Source organism: Dermacentor variabilis, chromosome 3 (assembly GCF_050947875.1).
Source record: "Dermacentor variabilis isolate Ectoservices chromosome 3, ASM5094787v1, whole genome shotgun sequence".
Lineage (NCBI taxonomy): Eukaryota > Metazoa > Arthropoda > Arachnida > Ixodida > Ixodidae > Dermacentor > Dermacentor variabilis.
The window spans coordinates 144,604,626-144,620,715 of NC_134570.1; the positions used below are offsets into that span (position 1 = coordinate 144,604,626).

At 50.2% G+C, this 16,090-nt stretch overlaps 2 protein-coding genes across 2 annotated transcripts in view; both read left to right on the forward strand.

Annotated features, from left to right (window-relative positions):
* The first annotated feature begins 2,729 nt into the window (after positions 1–2,729).
* The window catches only part of LOC142574246 (sodium-coupled monocarboxylate transporter 2-like), a 180,897-nt gene continuing 167,536 nt past the window's right edge, over positions 2,730–16,090 (forward strand). The window contains exons 1-2 of the mRNA XM_075683380.1: positions 2,730–2,938; positions 3,517–3,661. The gene's annotated coding sequence lies outside the window, so the exon portion shown is untranslated. The remainder of the gene's footprint in view (positions 2,939–3,516; positions 3,662–16,090) is intronic.
* On the forward strand, positions 8,118–9,011 carry LOC142574792 (uncharacterized). The gene has a single exon (XM_075683805.1). The coding sequence runs from the start codon at positions 8,118–8,120 to the stop codon at positions 9,009–9,011; it is 894 nt and encodes a 297-aa protein (XP_075539920.1).

The following is a 16,090-nucleotide window of genomic DNA, read 5'->3' on the forward strand; positions in this document are numbered from 1 at the left end:
CTGAGAAATGACGCTAATAACCTAAATCGTAGTAGAATGAGATCTAATTGCCATCAATGTTAATACGTATGTTAGAATAACTATGCAAATCTAATGCAGTGTTTATGCGAATTGAACGTGATGACAGAAATGGTTCGATGTGCGGGCGGCTTACGTTTCCAAGCAGCAGAAATGGACTAGGTATTTGTTAGGTGTAGTGTATTCTACGCATCACATGTGTACCACCAATCGCAATTTCACGTTACTTACCGTCAAAATTGTTTGTGTTCGTAATCACCTCTGCGTATTCAACAAGCACCATATCAAGTGGTTGCACGAGCGTCATGTCATCGCTAGAGGCAATGCACGGAATTACTGCAACGAGAGAGGCCAATTCGACGCTTGCGTTGCTGCTCCGACCTTTTCACTCGGCAATCGTACTCTCGATCGCCAGATCAAACCGGTACATCCATAGCACACACAGAGCTCGAAGCAAAAGCCAGAGGAGGTAAATTCAGCGCGCCTTCGCCTACCCTTCTCCATCACGAAGCTCCGCTTACTGCCTCCTGTACCGCTATGGCACGCGCTTTCCTCGACGCGGATACCTCCGCTCGGCCTCTAGGCACCCTCCTCCGCCGGCGCTTGCTTTCCTCTCCCAGCTCGGCGTCCTGCGACATAAAGGCCAGCTGCAACGAAATCTCATTTTGGCTAAATTGACTATAAATGCCCAGCGTTTACTTTCAAAGTAATCTTGACAAAGCCGCAGATATAGCAGTCACCAAATTTTTTATTAGCAGCAACAAATAGCGCCTCTGCAAGACGACGCGTGTATCTGGCAGTAAAGCGGTAGCCATAGGATATGGCAAATATTGAATAACCGTACGCAACTGCTGCTCTCTCAGTTGCGCCATGTTGCGCCTGGTCCGCGAGGCACATAGTTCGCTCATCATTTCAAGTTGACAGCCGTCTCTCTCAGCGTGACTAATCGCTGATGCGGTTGTGATTTCACCTGTTGCGAGAATGCCGATTTGTTGCACGGCCGTCGGGTGCTCGAATACGTACTCGGACACGAGAAATGGCTGTGCAGTACAGAACGCTAAGTAGAGGAAGGCCGAACACGTTTTTCCTGTCCCATATTTCAGAGCGAACGCGTGCACCGCGGCGCAGCCGGCAAGTGCGACGTGCACCAGCCGGCGCGCACAAAGCATGTAAACTGCAGTTGACGCAGCTGCACAAGCTGCATTTCCGTTGCACCGTCACTTACCCATCAAGGTCTGCTTGGCTAACACCTTCTCGGCTTGTATAAGTACTATATGCCGTGATGGCGCATGATAAGCTAAATCTAACGTTCAAAGGTAAGTTGCGTTCTAGGGCGATATCCTCGAGCGATCATTTCCGGCAGTGCATCATCTTCAAGATATTTCGTGCATCTCTACATCGGACGCGTCAAAGTAGACGAAAGAAATCCTTTGTGACACAGTGCCAGAAACGAGCGGAAACCAAATGCTGCATTTGTTAAGAAGGAGAACCTGACACGGCGGCCAAGGTGTAGATGCGGTGGGAAGCCATGCAATTTTGCTTTCAGCTCTGTCACTTTATTCCATGCGAAATTTACAGAAAGGTTGTGATGAGAATAATCAAACCCAGTCATCCTTCCGTTATTCGCTAGTGGTCGCTTTAGTCTGCCAGAAACGTTGAGCCGCCGTGGCGTCGGGTAAGCGTGCTCGTCTTGCACACTGGAGGCTCGGTTGGGATTCCCACAGAGAACCAAATGTACAACATTTTCTTTTCAATTACTATAATGTACTCTGTTCTCAGAAACCTCCATGATGAGTGTGACGAGAATCGGAGTATTTTTGTTGTGCTTTTTACTCTTTGTGCATTCGGCCGTTTTTCGGACCATCGTTTGATCGTGCCATATTTTGTGCTTCATTGGACATACAATGCTTTTGCAATAAATAAGACAGGAAGGTTAACGTACTAGCACACGGTTTGCTGCCCTAGACAGGAGGAGACGGCGGCAAGCGCACAGAAAAGGAAAAAGAAAAGCAATGAAACCTGCTATGCATCCACACGCTAAATAGTTTATAGTGCAATCAATGCCAGTCACAGTGCTCAGATGTCTTCGAAAGCCATTGGAGTGCCTTTAGGGTTGTGTACATGCCTGATGGTCTAGTGTTGACCCGAATTTGTTTTTATAGTGAAGCTGTATACCTATACCGTCCAAGGAAATTTTCGTGTCGTAGTAACAAAAAAACTTCCCATATGGGGACCGATCCCGGATACAGTGCAAAGTCGGCCCGACCTGAGGCGCAGGTGAAGCAGGCGTTAAGCACTCGCCGTACGTGGGCCGCTCCACAAGATAGTGCTATGCGGCGCCGATCCGCGGTGGAGGTACAGTTTGCCATTAAGGACCCACATACACAGCTTCGCTGGTCATCATTCTTCACAGACTAGAAGAGCACCAAGTTTTTTCTCTGAACTCTCGTAGACCAGTGCAAGCGCTGCATATAACAGGTCGAATGGCAGATTGGGTGTACTAACACAACTATTTATCAAGAGCATACAGAGAAATAAAATCAGCTTGGGCATCCGAATTACCAGCGATCTTGCTAAATGACCTGCTTTTTCGATTGTACGTTCCTGCGAACGACAGGTGTTCACATGCAGCAGCGCTGACGGTGCTAGGGAGTAGTTTTCTGTTGAAAGCACGAAAGCGGACGTGCGGTCCATGCAAGGACGCAGAGACGATGTGCTAAAAGCTGGCATCCGGTGAACATTTTCCTGTCTGCTGTGTTGTAAAGCGGAATAGTGCTGTATGAGCGCAGTAAGAGCAGACGCTGTACCATCACTAAAACCTTTAGGACATCTAATCTTTTCTGATTGCAAGTCCGAGGTGAGGACCATGGTGATTATTTGAGATCGTGCCTGCTGGCTAGTAGTGTCCACAAATTCTAAGGTAAGCGCAATTATTTCTTAAGGTTTCCTTAATCATTCTCTAGTCTAAAACTGGTGCCCCGTGGGAAGAACACTAGAAGTGATCGTACGTTGTGGTGTAATTTTCATTGCGTTCGTAGTCCTGCAACACCACATTCATCTGCTCGTTTCGACAAAATTTTACTTGATGATGACGACTTAGCCGGAGGAGGTATTGTGGCAGATGTTTTCAGCCGAGCATTCGCTCACTGATGTGAAAGCTTTAAGTAAAGCTTGACAGAGCTTCCCTATTCGCTTCCTAGTGAGTTTGGATGGTCTATGTGTGGCAAGACATAGCCTTTAAAATCTTGCATTGTCGCAAGTAGTAATTTACGCCGAGAGTCATATGGAGGTCATAGATGTTTAGCAAAAGTAGAATTATTTTTGTTGTCTGGTATTATTTGCAAAATTGTGTATGTTTAGGCTTAACAATAAGAACTTCGGAAGCCCGATGAACGTTCAAACTTTCGCGATAGTAATAATGAAACGCAAAGTCACAATAGCGACACTGCTAAGTAACCAAAAGCTGCGTGTAAGTTATTCTCTCAAAAATAATTTCAGAGAGCGAGACAGTGGAGGAAGGATTGAAGTCAACATGTCAAGCACGACGAGGCTGGACACTGCGGACTGCGCTGTTTTCGGCGTGCTGACTGCTCTTGGTTATCTCGTGGGTCTTTACTTCTCATTTGTCCGTCGACGGATACAGGTAAGTCGAACAATCAATTTATTCAATGACGATGCCTTATTTATTTTTGATGGTGCCGCTTAATCAACCCTTCGTGTTACAAGGTGGCAGTATTTGTGCCGATGTCTGGGTGCTGCACCATCTACACAGCTATATTTGATTGCTTAGTGCAAATTAAAGGAAATACAGTTCTTAGAAAGTGCGTGATTTCATTCGTTAAGACTGAAGTAAAAAGTTATGCAATGCTGATAATAGGGATGAGCGATGGAAGCGCATACCTGCAGTGGCGTTTAGATGGGTTGGAGCTCATTTCCTATTTAGGATGACAGGAAAAATTGGAGAAAAAAATATGGAGTTTGCGTGCAGAGTATTTTTGCGTGAAGTATTTGCGTGAAGAGTAGGTTTCGTGGAAAACACTTGTCTGTGTGTTTTTATCACCCCCATGTAAATTCGGATTCTTAAAAAAAGTTGATCTGCTAAAGACCAGGATACTCGCCAGGAGATCCAAATGTGGGTGGGATCACCGACCCCACGTTAGTGCTTGCAAGCGGTCGGCTGCCAGCATTGAAATGTAGATTTGGACGCTTCACTGCGGGTAATTTCAGCCAACGATTGCATGCAGCTTATGAAGCACTCTCGCTACGGTGAACTGATACGGTGAACTACGGTGAACTGAAAACTGCTTTCCAGCCCCACGTTCTTGCTCGAAGGGAGCAGAATGTTCTTAAGCTACGTGAGAGAATCACAAGCTACAATTTAAGAACAGGCAGAAAGCCAGTCACGAGGTTTGTTCCGACACTTCCTTTGTGCTTTTTGATCACGCACCGCTTATTTTCCCTACTTGTTGGGCATGATTGTTGCGTAAGAAAAATAAGCAACCCTAACTGCTGCTCTTACACTGGAGAGTAAGGGTCGACTGAAACATTAATTACTGTAAACTTGCGCTCAACTTCAGCACTCCTACGCACCACATTTTATTGTTCAGTCAAAACAGTAAGTTCTCTAAACAAGCTATATGTGACAGGGAGTGTCATCGCGCTAGAATGACGCTAACTTAGTTCTAGCTGTTATTTTTGTGGTAGCTGCCATATTAAAATCGCATTAAGAAAAGGCGTCTTATGCTGGCGTGCACAATAATGATGTGAAATTGTTCAATTCATTTAAAAGAGCTTCTTCCTGGCCGAGTTAGATTCGATGTTGAGCCATGGCCTGAGCAACACACGTGAAAGGAGAAAAAGAAAAACATCTTAACAGAAGAAACGAAACGTTCAGCCAATGTTGAGCTAGTTTAGCTATGCTCATCGGGTGGTGGACCGACTCGATATCACGGCAAGCTCGAACATTAAATTAAGACAGCAAACGCAAGCCGTTTATATTCTGTTCTTCTGATCATAAAAACGACTGGTGAAGGAAGTGCCATAATGAACGCAACATGCAAGTTGTGATCTGTTGGAGAAATATAGTTTGCGCCAATTGAAATCAACTTGTTGTATATCCTCCATTCCGGAGCCAAAGTCCACCGCCCCCCCCCCCCAGAGGCGCCGGACATTTGATAAACCCCCGCGCTGCGGGCCGCCGACGAGGTGGCAAGGAGAACACCCTCTCAGAGGCGCCAGACACTTGATACCCCTCAAACTACGTGCCTTACTGGCGGGCGCGATCTACGAACAGCCACCGGCGATGCGGTGGTGCCTTCCAAGTGTGGACCGGGTTCTTGTACGTGCGTGGTGCAAGAATGCCTGTTTGGCACGGTGTATTATGACTTTCTCCTTCTCTCTACTCTCTCCTATTTCCTATACCGTCTAGCGAAAAGTAAAACAGTCTTCTTGATGCACTCGAAGCGAAAGGACGTCTGTCGTTTTCCCATAAGTTCAAAGTTCTCCGTCTTTTATTTCACAACATTTTTGGTGCCGAAACCCGGGAATAGGGACGTCAAAAGATGGACATCAACAGAATCAAGCGAAAAGGGCCGTGGCGCGAACATCTACAACCAAGCTGATCAATGAAGTATCCACCATGGACGGCAGCGCATCAATCGGTGAGCTGGAAGAAAAGATAAATCTTCTTTCTCTTAAAGAAGACTCACTGAAAGAGCTAGATCGGGAGATAGAAAAAGGCGTTGAAGATGAAGCTTTCGAAGAGGAAATTGCATGCTCCGAAATGTACAGAGAAAAGATCAGCGTGGAGGAAACAAAGGTACAACGCATGCTACGCGACTTTAGCTGCACAAATGTTTCATCAGATCGCACACTAAACTCCTGAGATCAAAGAGAATCTAGCGAAAATGATTCGCAGATACGCCCCACCGTAAAGCTGCCAAAGCTCGAAATCAACAAATTCAACGGAGAGCTTCGAGAGCGGCAAGGATTCTGGAGTCAGTTTGAGTCGACTATCAAAGCTAACCAGAATCTCTCAAACGTAGACAAATTCAAGTAACTCAACAGCTACTTGACAGGAAAGGCGGCCGCTGCGGTAGCAGGACTTGATTTGTCGGAAGGCAACTACGATGTCGCTCTCTCGCTATTAAAGGAGAGGTTCGGCAGAAAGGAAGTTATTATAGAAAACCACATGTCCCGGCTGCTTACCATCAAGCCAGTGCGTGACTCACGGAATCTCGGTCAACTGCGCAGCCTCGTCGACGAAGTAGAGACAGGTGTACGCAGCCTCACTTCTTTAGGCGTGATTGTTGGCACTTATGGAACTTTGTTACTGACCGTAATAAATAAAGCGGTGCCTGCCGACCTTCGTCTGGAATACCAACGAAAAAACGAGGCTACGAACGAGGGAAGTGAGCTGGAGGAGTTCCTGTGTTTCTTAAGAAAGGAGGTTGCGACGCGGGAGATCATACAGCGGGCTGAAGCTCCGAGAAACAACTGTGCTGAATTGGTAAAGGAAAGGCGCAACAGCAACACTAAAGCAGCGAACATGCCTACTGCAGCGGCACTGCGCCCCACGATCAAGGACAGCACAGGATGTCTCTTTTGTTATTCGAACGGCCATGAGACAGGCAACTGCAACGCAAAGATGTCTGTGGCGCATAAGAGAGAAGTGCTGAAGCGTGACAATCGATGTTTCCGGTGTACAACAAAAGGGCACGAAGCAAGAGAATGCCGTAAAGCTAAGTGGCTCAGCTGTGCGCATTGCAAGGGCCGACATTTAACGACAATGTGCGACCCTGACTTTAGGAGACGCCGTAACACTGATGAAGAGGATGCATCTTCGTCACCGGTGATTGAGCAAGCTACGGTGTTGAAGTCCTCATTAGGCACGGAAGATGACTTGATGTGCACTGGAGAGCAGCAGTTTCTCCTGCAGACAGCGCGAGCATGGACAGAGGGTCCACATGAACGTACACTTGTCAGGCTTCTCCTGGATAGTGGCAGTCAGCGAACCTTCATCCATCGCAACCTATTCGAAAATCTGCAGTTAAAAGTGCTGGGTGAAGAGGAGCTTAAAATATTTGCCTTTGGTGAACAATCAGCCATAACACGCACAAAAACGAGTGGAGCTGTGGCTCAGAAGCCAGTACGACGGAAAAGGGGTGCGTGTGGAAGCGCTGGAAGACCCTTGCATTTGTGGAGATATCATGGCTACTCCATCAAATTCTGTTCTAGTTCAAGTTTCAAGATTTCACTTCCAAGTCGCAGACGCCTCGCGGGGCTGCGAAAGTGAAAATATTGACCTTCTGATAGGCGCTGATCATTACTGGGAAATTGTCAAGGGATCCACTAAGCGTCTCAGCCTCAGATTGATGGCAGTGGAGACTGTATTCTGATGGACAGTCCAGGGCCAGGTCGGCACAAGGAAGTCAACAGGAGTCTGCTCCCCGGCTGCTGGCGTGATGCGGATAGGAGTGAGTGAACAAATTTACAGGGAAATATCAGCACAGCTAAAGTCTTTCTGGGAGCTCGAGCACATCGGTATCAAGGAACATGAGCCAATTCGCCACGAAGACGCGGTCCTTCAGCACTATAACGAAACCGTCAACTTTGAGAATGGCCACTATAAGGTGTCGTCCCCTTGGAATTAGATGGTTTACGAGCTTGGCGACGACTACGAGTGCGCAGCAAGGCGCCTTAAAGCACAGACAAAGCGCCGCTTGGAAGGAGATTTGTCGATTAGGGAATACGACGCCTGCATAAGAAACTACAGAGAAAAGGGCTATGCAGAGCCAGCCAGTAAGGATTGCGGCACGTCGGAAGGTCCGGTGTACTATACGCCACATCAAGCAGTTGTTCGTCGCGAAATCCAGACGACAATACTGAGGGTAGTATTCAATGCATCATCAAGTACCAAAAATCGCCTCTCGCTGAACAATGTTTAGGAAAGCGGCCCAAACCTAAACCCAGGGCTCATTAATGTGCAGATCAATTTCCGCACTTACAACATTGCCATCGTTGCGGATATTAAAAGAGGCCTTTCTCCAAATATCCCTTCAGAGGGCGATCGGAACGCTGTGCAGTTTCTCTGGTACGCTATGACGCCAAAGAAAGGGGAAGAGCTTCCAGCTGTGCTGACGTATCGCATGACTCGCGTGCCGTTCGGTGTCACGTCGAGCCCATTTCTCTTGGCTGCAACGTTGCAACATCATCTTGAAAGCCTGCCGGAACGGTATGCTAAAACTGCAGGTGTTCTGAGCAAGCATCTTTACGTGGACGACCTTGTAATTGGGGTTGACAGACTTGACAAGGGTAAAGTCTTGTGCCAGGTATCCAAAGATATATTGTCTCAAGCAGGGATGCGGCTGCACAAGTGGATGTCGAACGACCGCGATCTCGTAAACTTCTTAGAGAATGGCAATGTGGAGAGAACGAACGCTGATGCTGGTAATGCTGCAGCTACAAAGGTGTTGGGAGTAGGTTGGGATGCTCAGACTGCCCACTTTGAATACAACCTAACTTCACTCATTGACTTCCTCTCCGCAAGAGCCGACAACAAGAGATTTGTGCTGCAGGTCTCGGCAAGAATTTTCGACCCTTTTGGATATATTGCTCCCACAACATTATGCGTAAAGGTAATGTTCCAGAAGTGGTGGGAGTTGGGAATTGGTTGGGACAATCCCTTGCCTGAAACATTGCAGCCTGAGTGGGACTGCTGGTGTAGGGAGCTTCCATGCATTGAAGGAGTGTCTATTCCAGGACTAATATCGCCAGGCTTTAGAAACGATGATACGGAGAAATTGGTGCATGTTTTCTGTGACGCAAGCCCGAAGGCCTATGGTGCTGTCGCACATATCGAGACCAAGTCTCCGTTCGGACTAAGAAATGTCAGCTTGGTCATGGCTAAATCAAGAATGGCCCCTTTGAAACGCCTCTCGCTACCCCGATTGGAGCTGATGGGAGCCCTTGTTGGCGCGCGACTATGCCACTAAGTTGCCAAGGCCTTGGATCTGAAGAACTTTGCTACCATCCTCTGGACTGACTCTACAGTAGCTATGTACTGGATCAAGGGAAACGCTGCCAGATGCAAGCCCTTCGTGGCAAATCGAGTCTCAGAGTTACAAGCGCTGACAGATCCCAGGGATTGGAGACACTGTCCAGGCTCAGACAAGCCCGCTGACCGAATCACCCGCGCCATTCTCCCATCCGCCCTGCGGGTAAGCGAACTGTGGTGGAAATGACCCCGTCAGCTTCAGGAGGAAGACACGTGTTGGCCGACGATAAGTGAGCCGAGCTCGAAAGTTAGGGACTGCCAAATCGAAGAGCGAAAGGTGACGGTTATACCCATAGTATCATCGTCATCCATGGCAATTTTCAATGTTGTGTAAGGAAGAAGAAGTGCGCCGTGCCGAGCTCCGCGGCCGGATCGCCAGCGCTACGGAAGTGGGGCTCGGGCTAGACGCTGTTCCTGGTGTGACTGGCTAAGCCTACGCTGTTGCGTCTTCTTGTCCGCGTCCTTCGTGTCGTCCACAGCCGTGTCGGACTTCTTTGCCATAATTGGTGGAGGTTTGCTGGGTCTCCTGCAATCCTGGAATTACGCAGCCGGACTCTCCCTGCCATCATGACCACCGAAAGCGCCACGAGCTTACCACCATCTGCTCCCCAGTCTACCGTATGCCCCGGCACGTTCCGCCAGCGGGACCTGCCTATCTTCAGCGGTACTGACGACCACGACGTTGATGACTGGCTCTCATCATACGAACGCGTCAGTCGGAACAGCAAATGGGATGACATCATGAAATTGACCACCGTCCCTTTCTACCTCACCGGAATTGCCCACTTGTGGTTTCGGAACCACGAAAGCGAAGTCCCAAGCTGGACCGTGTTCGAGACAAAGTTCAGCGAGGTCTTCGGCCGCCCTGCTGTTCAAAAGCTTCGTGCCGAACAGCGTCTGCAGTCGTGCTCTCAGCAGCCTGGTGCGAACTTTACCAGCTACATCGAAGATGTCATCGGTCTCTGTAAACGCGTCGATGCATCCATGACTGAGGGCAATAAAATCAAGCATATCATGAAAGGTATCCACGAGGACGCGTTTCAGATGCTCATTTCGAAGAGCCCCTGTACTGTTGCCCAAGTTATTGAACTATGCCAAAGCTATGACGAGCTCCGCCGTCAACGCCTCCTCACCCGCCGTCGTGTTCCCCATCAGGAATCGTTGTCCGGCTTGACCTCTCCTTTTCCAGATGCCACCCTCCTCTCGCAAATCAAGGCTTTCCTCCAGGAAGAAGTTGCTAGCCAGCTCTCCCTCATCTCCAACCCGCCGGAGTCAAGTTCGTCCCTTAGTCCGACCCTACGACACGTTATAGAAGAACAAGTGTCCGAGGTCCTTCCTCTGGAACGGGCGCCTCAACTCACCGCCCCATTGACTTATGCCGACGCCGTCGCACGACCACGACCACCGACCTTCCGGGCTCCGCCTCCGATGCCTATCCCTGTTTTTGCCCCCACGCCACCACGACCTCCAGTTCATCGAGTAATTAATCCATGGCGTACAGTGGACAATCGGCCCATCTGCTATTCGTGCGGTATTCCCAGTCACGTTGCACGCCTGTGCCGCCGCCGTCCACTTCATCCACGTGACGACCCACCCACAGCCGCGTACGACCATCCGTTGCCTTACGCTCCTGACCGCGATTTACCCCTTCCCCGCCCAAGCCTTCGTCAAGTTTCTGACCGCCGTTCTCCTTCTCCTCGTCGTCGCTCACCCTCCCCGATGCGTCGACGTCCCTCTCCTGCTGACACGGAAGACTAGGTGGCGCAGTTCCTGAGGCAAGAACTGCGTCATCACCGCAATGCTCAAGCCCTTTTCTTTCCCCGACCAGCGTTATTGATGTCGCTGTTGAAGGTGTCTCTGTGCTTGCCCTCATTGACACAGGGGCCGCCATATCTGTAATTTCCGAAAAACTTTGCTGCTCAATACGAAAAGTCACGACGCCTTTCTTCGGTCCTTTGCTCCACACGGCCACAGCACAGCACGTCCAGCCGGTGGCTGCGTGCACCGCCAGACTTGAAATTCAAGGAGTGCTCTACGCAGTCGAGTTCGTCGTTCTTCCCCACTGTTCCCACGATATTATTTTAGGTTGAGATTTTCTCTCCCGTCACCAAGCTGTCATTGATTGCTCCCGTGCAGAAGTCGCCTTCTCTTCACTTGGCAATGCCATATCTGATGACGTTTCGCTTTCCTGCACCAAGTTGTCCCTCACTGACGACATCCAAATACCTCCACACGCATCCGTTCTGGCACCTGTATCCTGTTCCGTTGCCTCCGACGCTACCGTACTCTTCACACCTTCGACTGCTTTCGTTCATCGCCACCTCTCACCACTCCCAACTGCGCTGCTTGGCCTTCAAGCTGGCGGGACTCACCTTCCTGTATACAATTACTTCCCATTCCCGATTACGTTGCTTCGCGGTGAATCTCTCGGCACTGTGGAGCCTTCAGACGCCATTACCACGTTGCAACTTCCAATTGGATCGTCAGAGGTCAACACCCTCTACTGTAGTCCCGTGACGTCCATATCGCCTGAAGACGTTTTCAACCATGTCATCGACAATGCCTTAAACCCCAAGCAACGCCATGACCTTCTTCGTCTCCTCGAGAAATTTCGCCCTGCTTTTGACAGCCATACCACTTCTCTGGGCCGAACGACGACTGTATGTCACCGTATTGACACCGGTTCTCACTCACCGCTACGGCAGCGACCATACCGCGTATCGTCGACCGCACGGCGCGTCATTGATGAGCAAGTAGGTGACATGCTAAAGCGTGGTGTCATTGAACCATCCGACAGCCCATGGGCATCGCCAGTAGATTTAGTTAAAAAGAAAGATGGCTCGATCCGCTTTTCTGTGGATTACCGTCGCCTAAACAAAATAACCCGAAAGGATGTTTATCCATTGCCGCGGATCGACGACGCCCTAGACTGCTTACAAGGCGCAGAGTTTTTTTCCTCCCTCGATCTGCGCTCTGGTTATTGGCAGGTGCCTATGGCTGCAGACGATAAGCCTAAAACTGCTTTTATCACACCAGATGGCCTATACGAATTTCGTGTGATGCCATTCGGACTTTGCAACGCGCCCGCGACTTTTGAGCGGATAATGGACACTATTCTCCGAGGCCTCAAATGGAACACGTGCTTGTGTTATTTGGATAATGTAGTAGTGTTTGCACCAGAGTTTCCTACTCACCTTCATCGCTTGGAGCAGGTTTTACGCTGTCTCAGTGACACTGGCCTCCAACTAAACCTGAAAAAATGTCACTTTGGCGCACGCAAGCTGACAATTCTCGGACATGTCGTGTCGAAGGACGGCGTTCTCCCTGATGCCGCTCAGCTCCGTGCTGCGACAGAATTCCCGAGGCCAACGTCACTAAAAGACTTGCGCAGTTTCATTGGCCTCTGCTCGTACTTCCGCCGCTTTATTCCCAATTTCGCTTCGATTATGGCACCACTGACAGAGCTTCTTCGAAGAGACCCCAATCTTACCTCATGGTCCCCGGCTTGCGATCATGCCTTTGCGACGCTACGTCGCCTGCTCAAAACACCACCGATACTACGCCATTTCGATCCAACTGCTCCCACGGAAATCCATACGGATGCCAGCGGTGTTGGTCTTGGCGCTGTGCTCACCCAGCGAAAGCCCGGCTGCCAAGAATATGTTGTTGCTTACGCGATCCGCAATCTGACGAAAGCTGAAGCCAACTATTCCGTCAGGGAAAAACCATGTCTCGCGATCATCTGGGCCATCACAAAATTTCGCCCATACCTGTACGGCCGGTCCTTCGATGTCGTTACCAATCACCACGCACTTTGCTGGTTGTCGTCTCTCAAGGATCCCTGCGGCCGCCTAGCCCGGTGGGCACTGAGGCTACAAGAGTACGATATCCGGGTTGTCTACCGCTCAGGCAAGAAGCACGCCGATGCCGATGCTCTTTCGCGCTCGACTGTCCACGCCGACATTGTCAGTGTGTCCGCCCTAGACGACCCACTTCTCCCTTCGCTTCTGTCGACATGGCTTTGGAGCAGCGCAAGGACTCCTGGATTTCATCTTTGATAGATTACATCTCTAATTCACCTACGCGCCCACCATCCCGAGCATTACGCGGACAAGCTTCGCACTTCACCATCCGCGACGGAATTGTCTATCGCCGTAACTACAGTTCCGACGGCCGCAAATGGCTGCTTGTAATACCTCGGCAGCTCCGCACTGATGTATGCACCGCTTTCCACGCCGACCCTCAGTGCGCACACGCTGGTCTCTTCAAGACCTACACCAGACTACGTCATAGGTTTTATTGGCGTGGTATGCACACATTTGTGCAAAAGTACATTCGCTCTTGCACAGAATGTCAACGCCGGAAGCCTGATCCTTACCACCCTTCGGGACCAATGCAACCTTTGCCGTGCCCTTCGCGACCCTTTGACCGGCTTGGGATAGACCTCTACGGGCCTCTGCCATACACAGCTGCTGGCAATCGCTGGGTCATTGTAGCTGAAGACCATCTCACGAGGTATGCAGAAACGGCCACTCTGCCAGCCGTGACGGCTCGTGACGTTGCCTCCTTCCTCCTTCAACGCTTCGTTCTACGTCACGGCGCTCCCCGCGAACTCCTGAGCGACCGTGGCCGCGTCTTTCTCGCCGATGTCATTCAAGAACTTCTCGCTGAATGCCGCATTATTCATCGCTGTACCACCGCATATCACCCGCATATCACCCGCAAACAAACGGATTGACAGAACGCTTTAACCGGACTCTTGGCGACATGCTTTCGATGTATGTCGCCTCCAACCACACCAAATGGGACCTCATCCTTCCCTATGTCACGTACGCCTACAACACGGCACCCCAGTCAACGATGGGCTTTTCTCCCTTCTTTCTTCTATATGGCCGCGAACCATCATTTCCTATTGACACTATTCTCCCTTACCGTCCCGACTTATCAGAGGTACACCGGTTTCCGAAGCCGCCCGGTATGCAGAGGAATGTCGGCAACTAGCTCGCTCCCTTACAACGCAAGAACAAGCGCTACAGAAATTTCGTCATGACGACGGGCGCCCCCACCACCAGTTTTCGCCTGACGCTCTTGTTTGGTTGTGGGTGCCTCCTACTTCGACACAAGGTGTCTCCTCCAAGTTCGTATACCGATACCATGGACCTTACCGGGTTCTACGCCAAACTTCTCCGGTGAACTACGTTATCGAACCTCTGACGCCCCCTACGGACCTGCGTCGCCGAGGCCGCGAAATTGGGCACGTAGATCGGCTCAAGCCGTATCACGAGCGCTTCGTCCTCACGACGCCTTAGGCCTCCTGTGCGGCTCCGTCTTCAGCGAGGGGGAAGTTGTAAGGAACAAGAAGTGCGCCGTGCCGAGCTCCGCAGCCGGATCGCCAGCGCTACGGAAGTGGGGCTCGGGCTAGACGCTGTTCCTGGTGTGACTGGCTAAGCCTACGCTGTTGCGTCTTCTTGTCCGCTTCCTTCGTGTCGTCCACAGCCGTGTCGGACTTCTTTGCCATAGTTGAGAATAATAGTTCATTCAGCAGAGTCGTGCGAGTAACCGCGTGGGTCCGCCGCTTTGTCGACAACTGCCACAACAAAAAAGGAAGGACGATCGGCCCATCACGAGCTGAAGAAGTAATCAGTGCCGAAAGATATTTGTTGGCTAAAGCTCTAGAAGATACGTCCAGCGACGACATTTCCAACCTGAAGAATGAAAGACCACTGCACAAGAGCTCTCCTGTTTTGCCTTTCAACCCGTACTTCGACAAAGAAGGCCTCATGCGAGTTGGTGGACGCTTGCAATTCAGTGATAACAACGAAGAGACTAAGCATCCCATCGTTGTCCCTGGCAATAACCCCCTCACGTCACTGCTCATACGGAAGGAACACTTGAGAATGCTGCACACGGGCGTACGCGATACTCTAGCACAGCTGCGAGAATCGTATTGGATTATCCGAGGACCTAAGGCCGTAAAGAAAATTACCAAGCAGTACCTCGTCTGTCACAAACAAAGTTGCCCTCCAGCTACGGAACCAGTAGCACCACTTGCAGCTGACAGGGTGACAAAGGGAAACCCGTTCGACATCGTTGGCATCGATTTTGCAGGGCCCTTGATTTGTCAACAGTCACGCGACAGCAAAAAATGCTACATCGCTATTTTCACTTGTGCTGTGATACGTGCCGTCCACCTTGAGCTCGTCAGTGACCTGTCGGCTACAGCCTTCCTCTTGGCCTTTAAACGCTTTTGGCACGCCGTGGAATTTGCTCGGCGGTGTATTCGGACAACGCGCTCACATTCAAGCGTGCAGCCAGGGATCTCAAGGCAATGTTCATGCTGTTGCAAGTCGAGAAATTGCAGTCATATTTCGCCGTAAACAAGATCAGATAGAAGTCTATTGTTGAACGGGCAGCTTGGTGGGGTGGATTCTGGGAGCGGATGGTGCGATCTGTGAAAGTAGCATTGCGAAAGGTGTTTGGTCGGAGCAGCTTGATTTTCGAAGAACTGAACACCGTTCTTTATGAGGTGTAGGCCGTGATCAACTCCCGCCCTTTGACTTTCATATATGATGATGCTCAAGAGCCAGAACCACTGTCACCGGCTCATTTCCTTGTCGGAAGAAAGTTGACAACCCCTCCTCCACACCTGCTGCCGGACGAAATTCCTGCCGGTGACATGCATCTCTCACGACGCTGGAAGTACCGGACTGCCATGGCCGACAGTTTCTGGAGACGGTGGCGGAAAGAGTACTTATTCGAGCTGAGATCGGCACATATGTGCCGACCAACGACATCGAGTGATATGAAGACAGGCGCATCGGTGCTCCTGAGGGAAGACCGCTTGAAACGCCACATGTGGAAGACCGCCGGAATTAAGGAAACATTTAAGGGTAGAGACGGCAGGGTGCGGTCCTGCAAACTGGTATTAAGTGGGGAAACTGAGTTGAAGCGACCGATACAGCTGCTGTATCCCTTGGAGATTGTGGAGCAATGAGCTCAATAATAGTTCGCTCATCC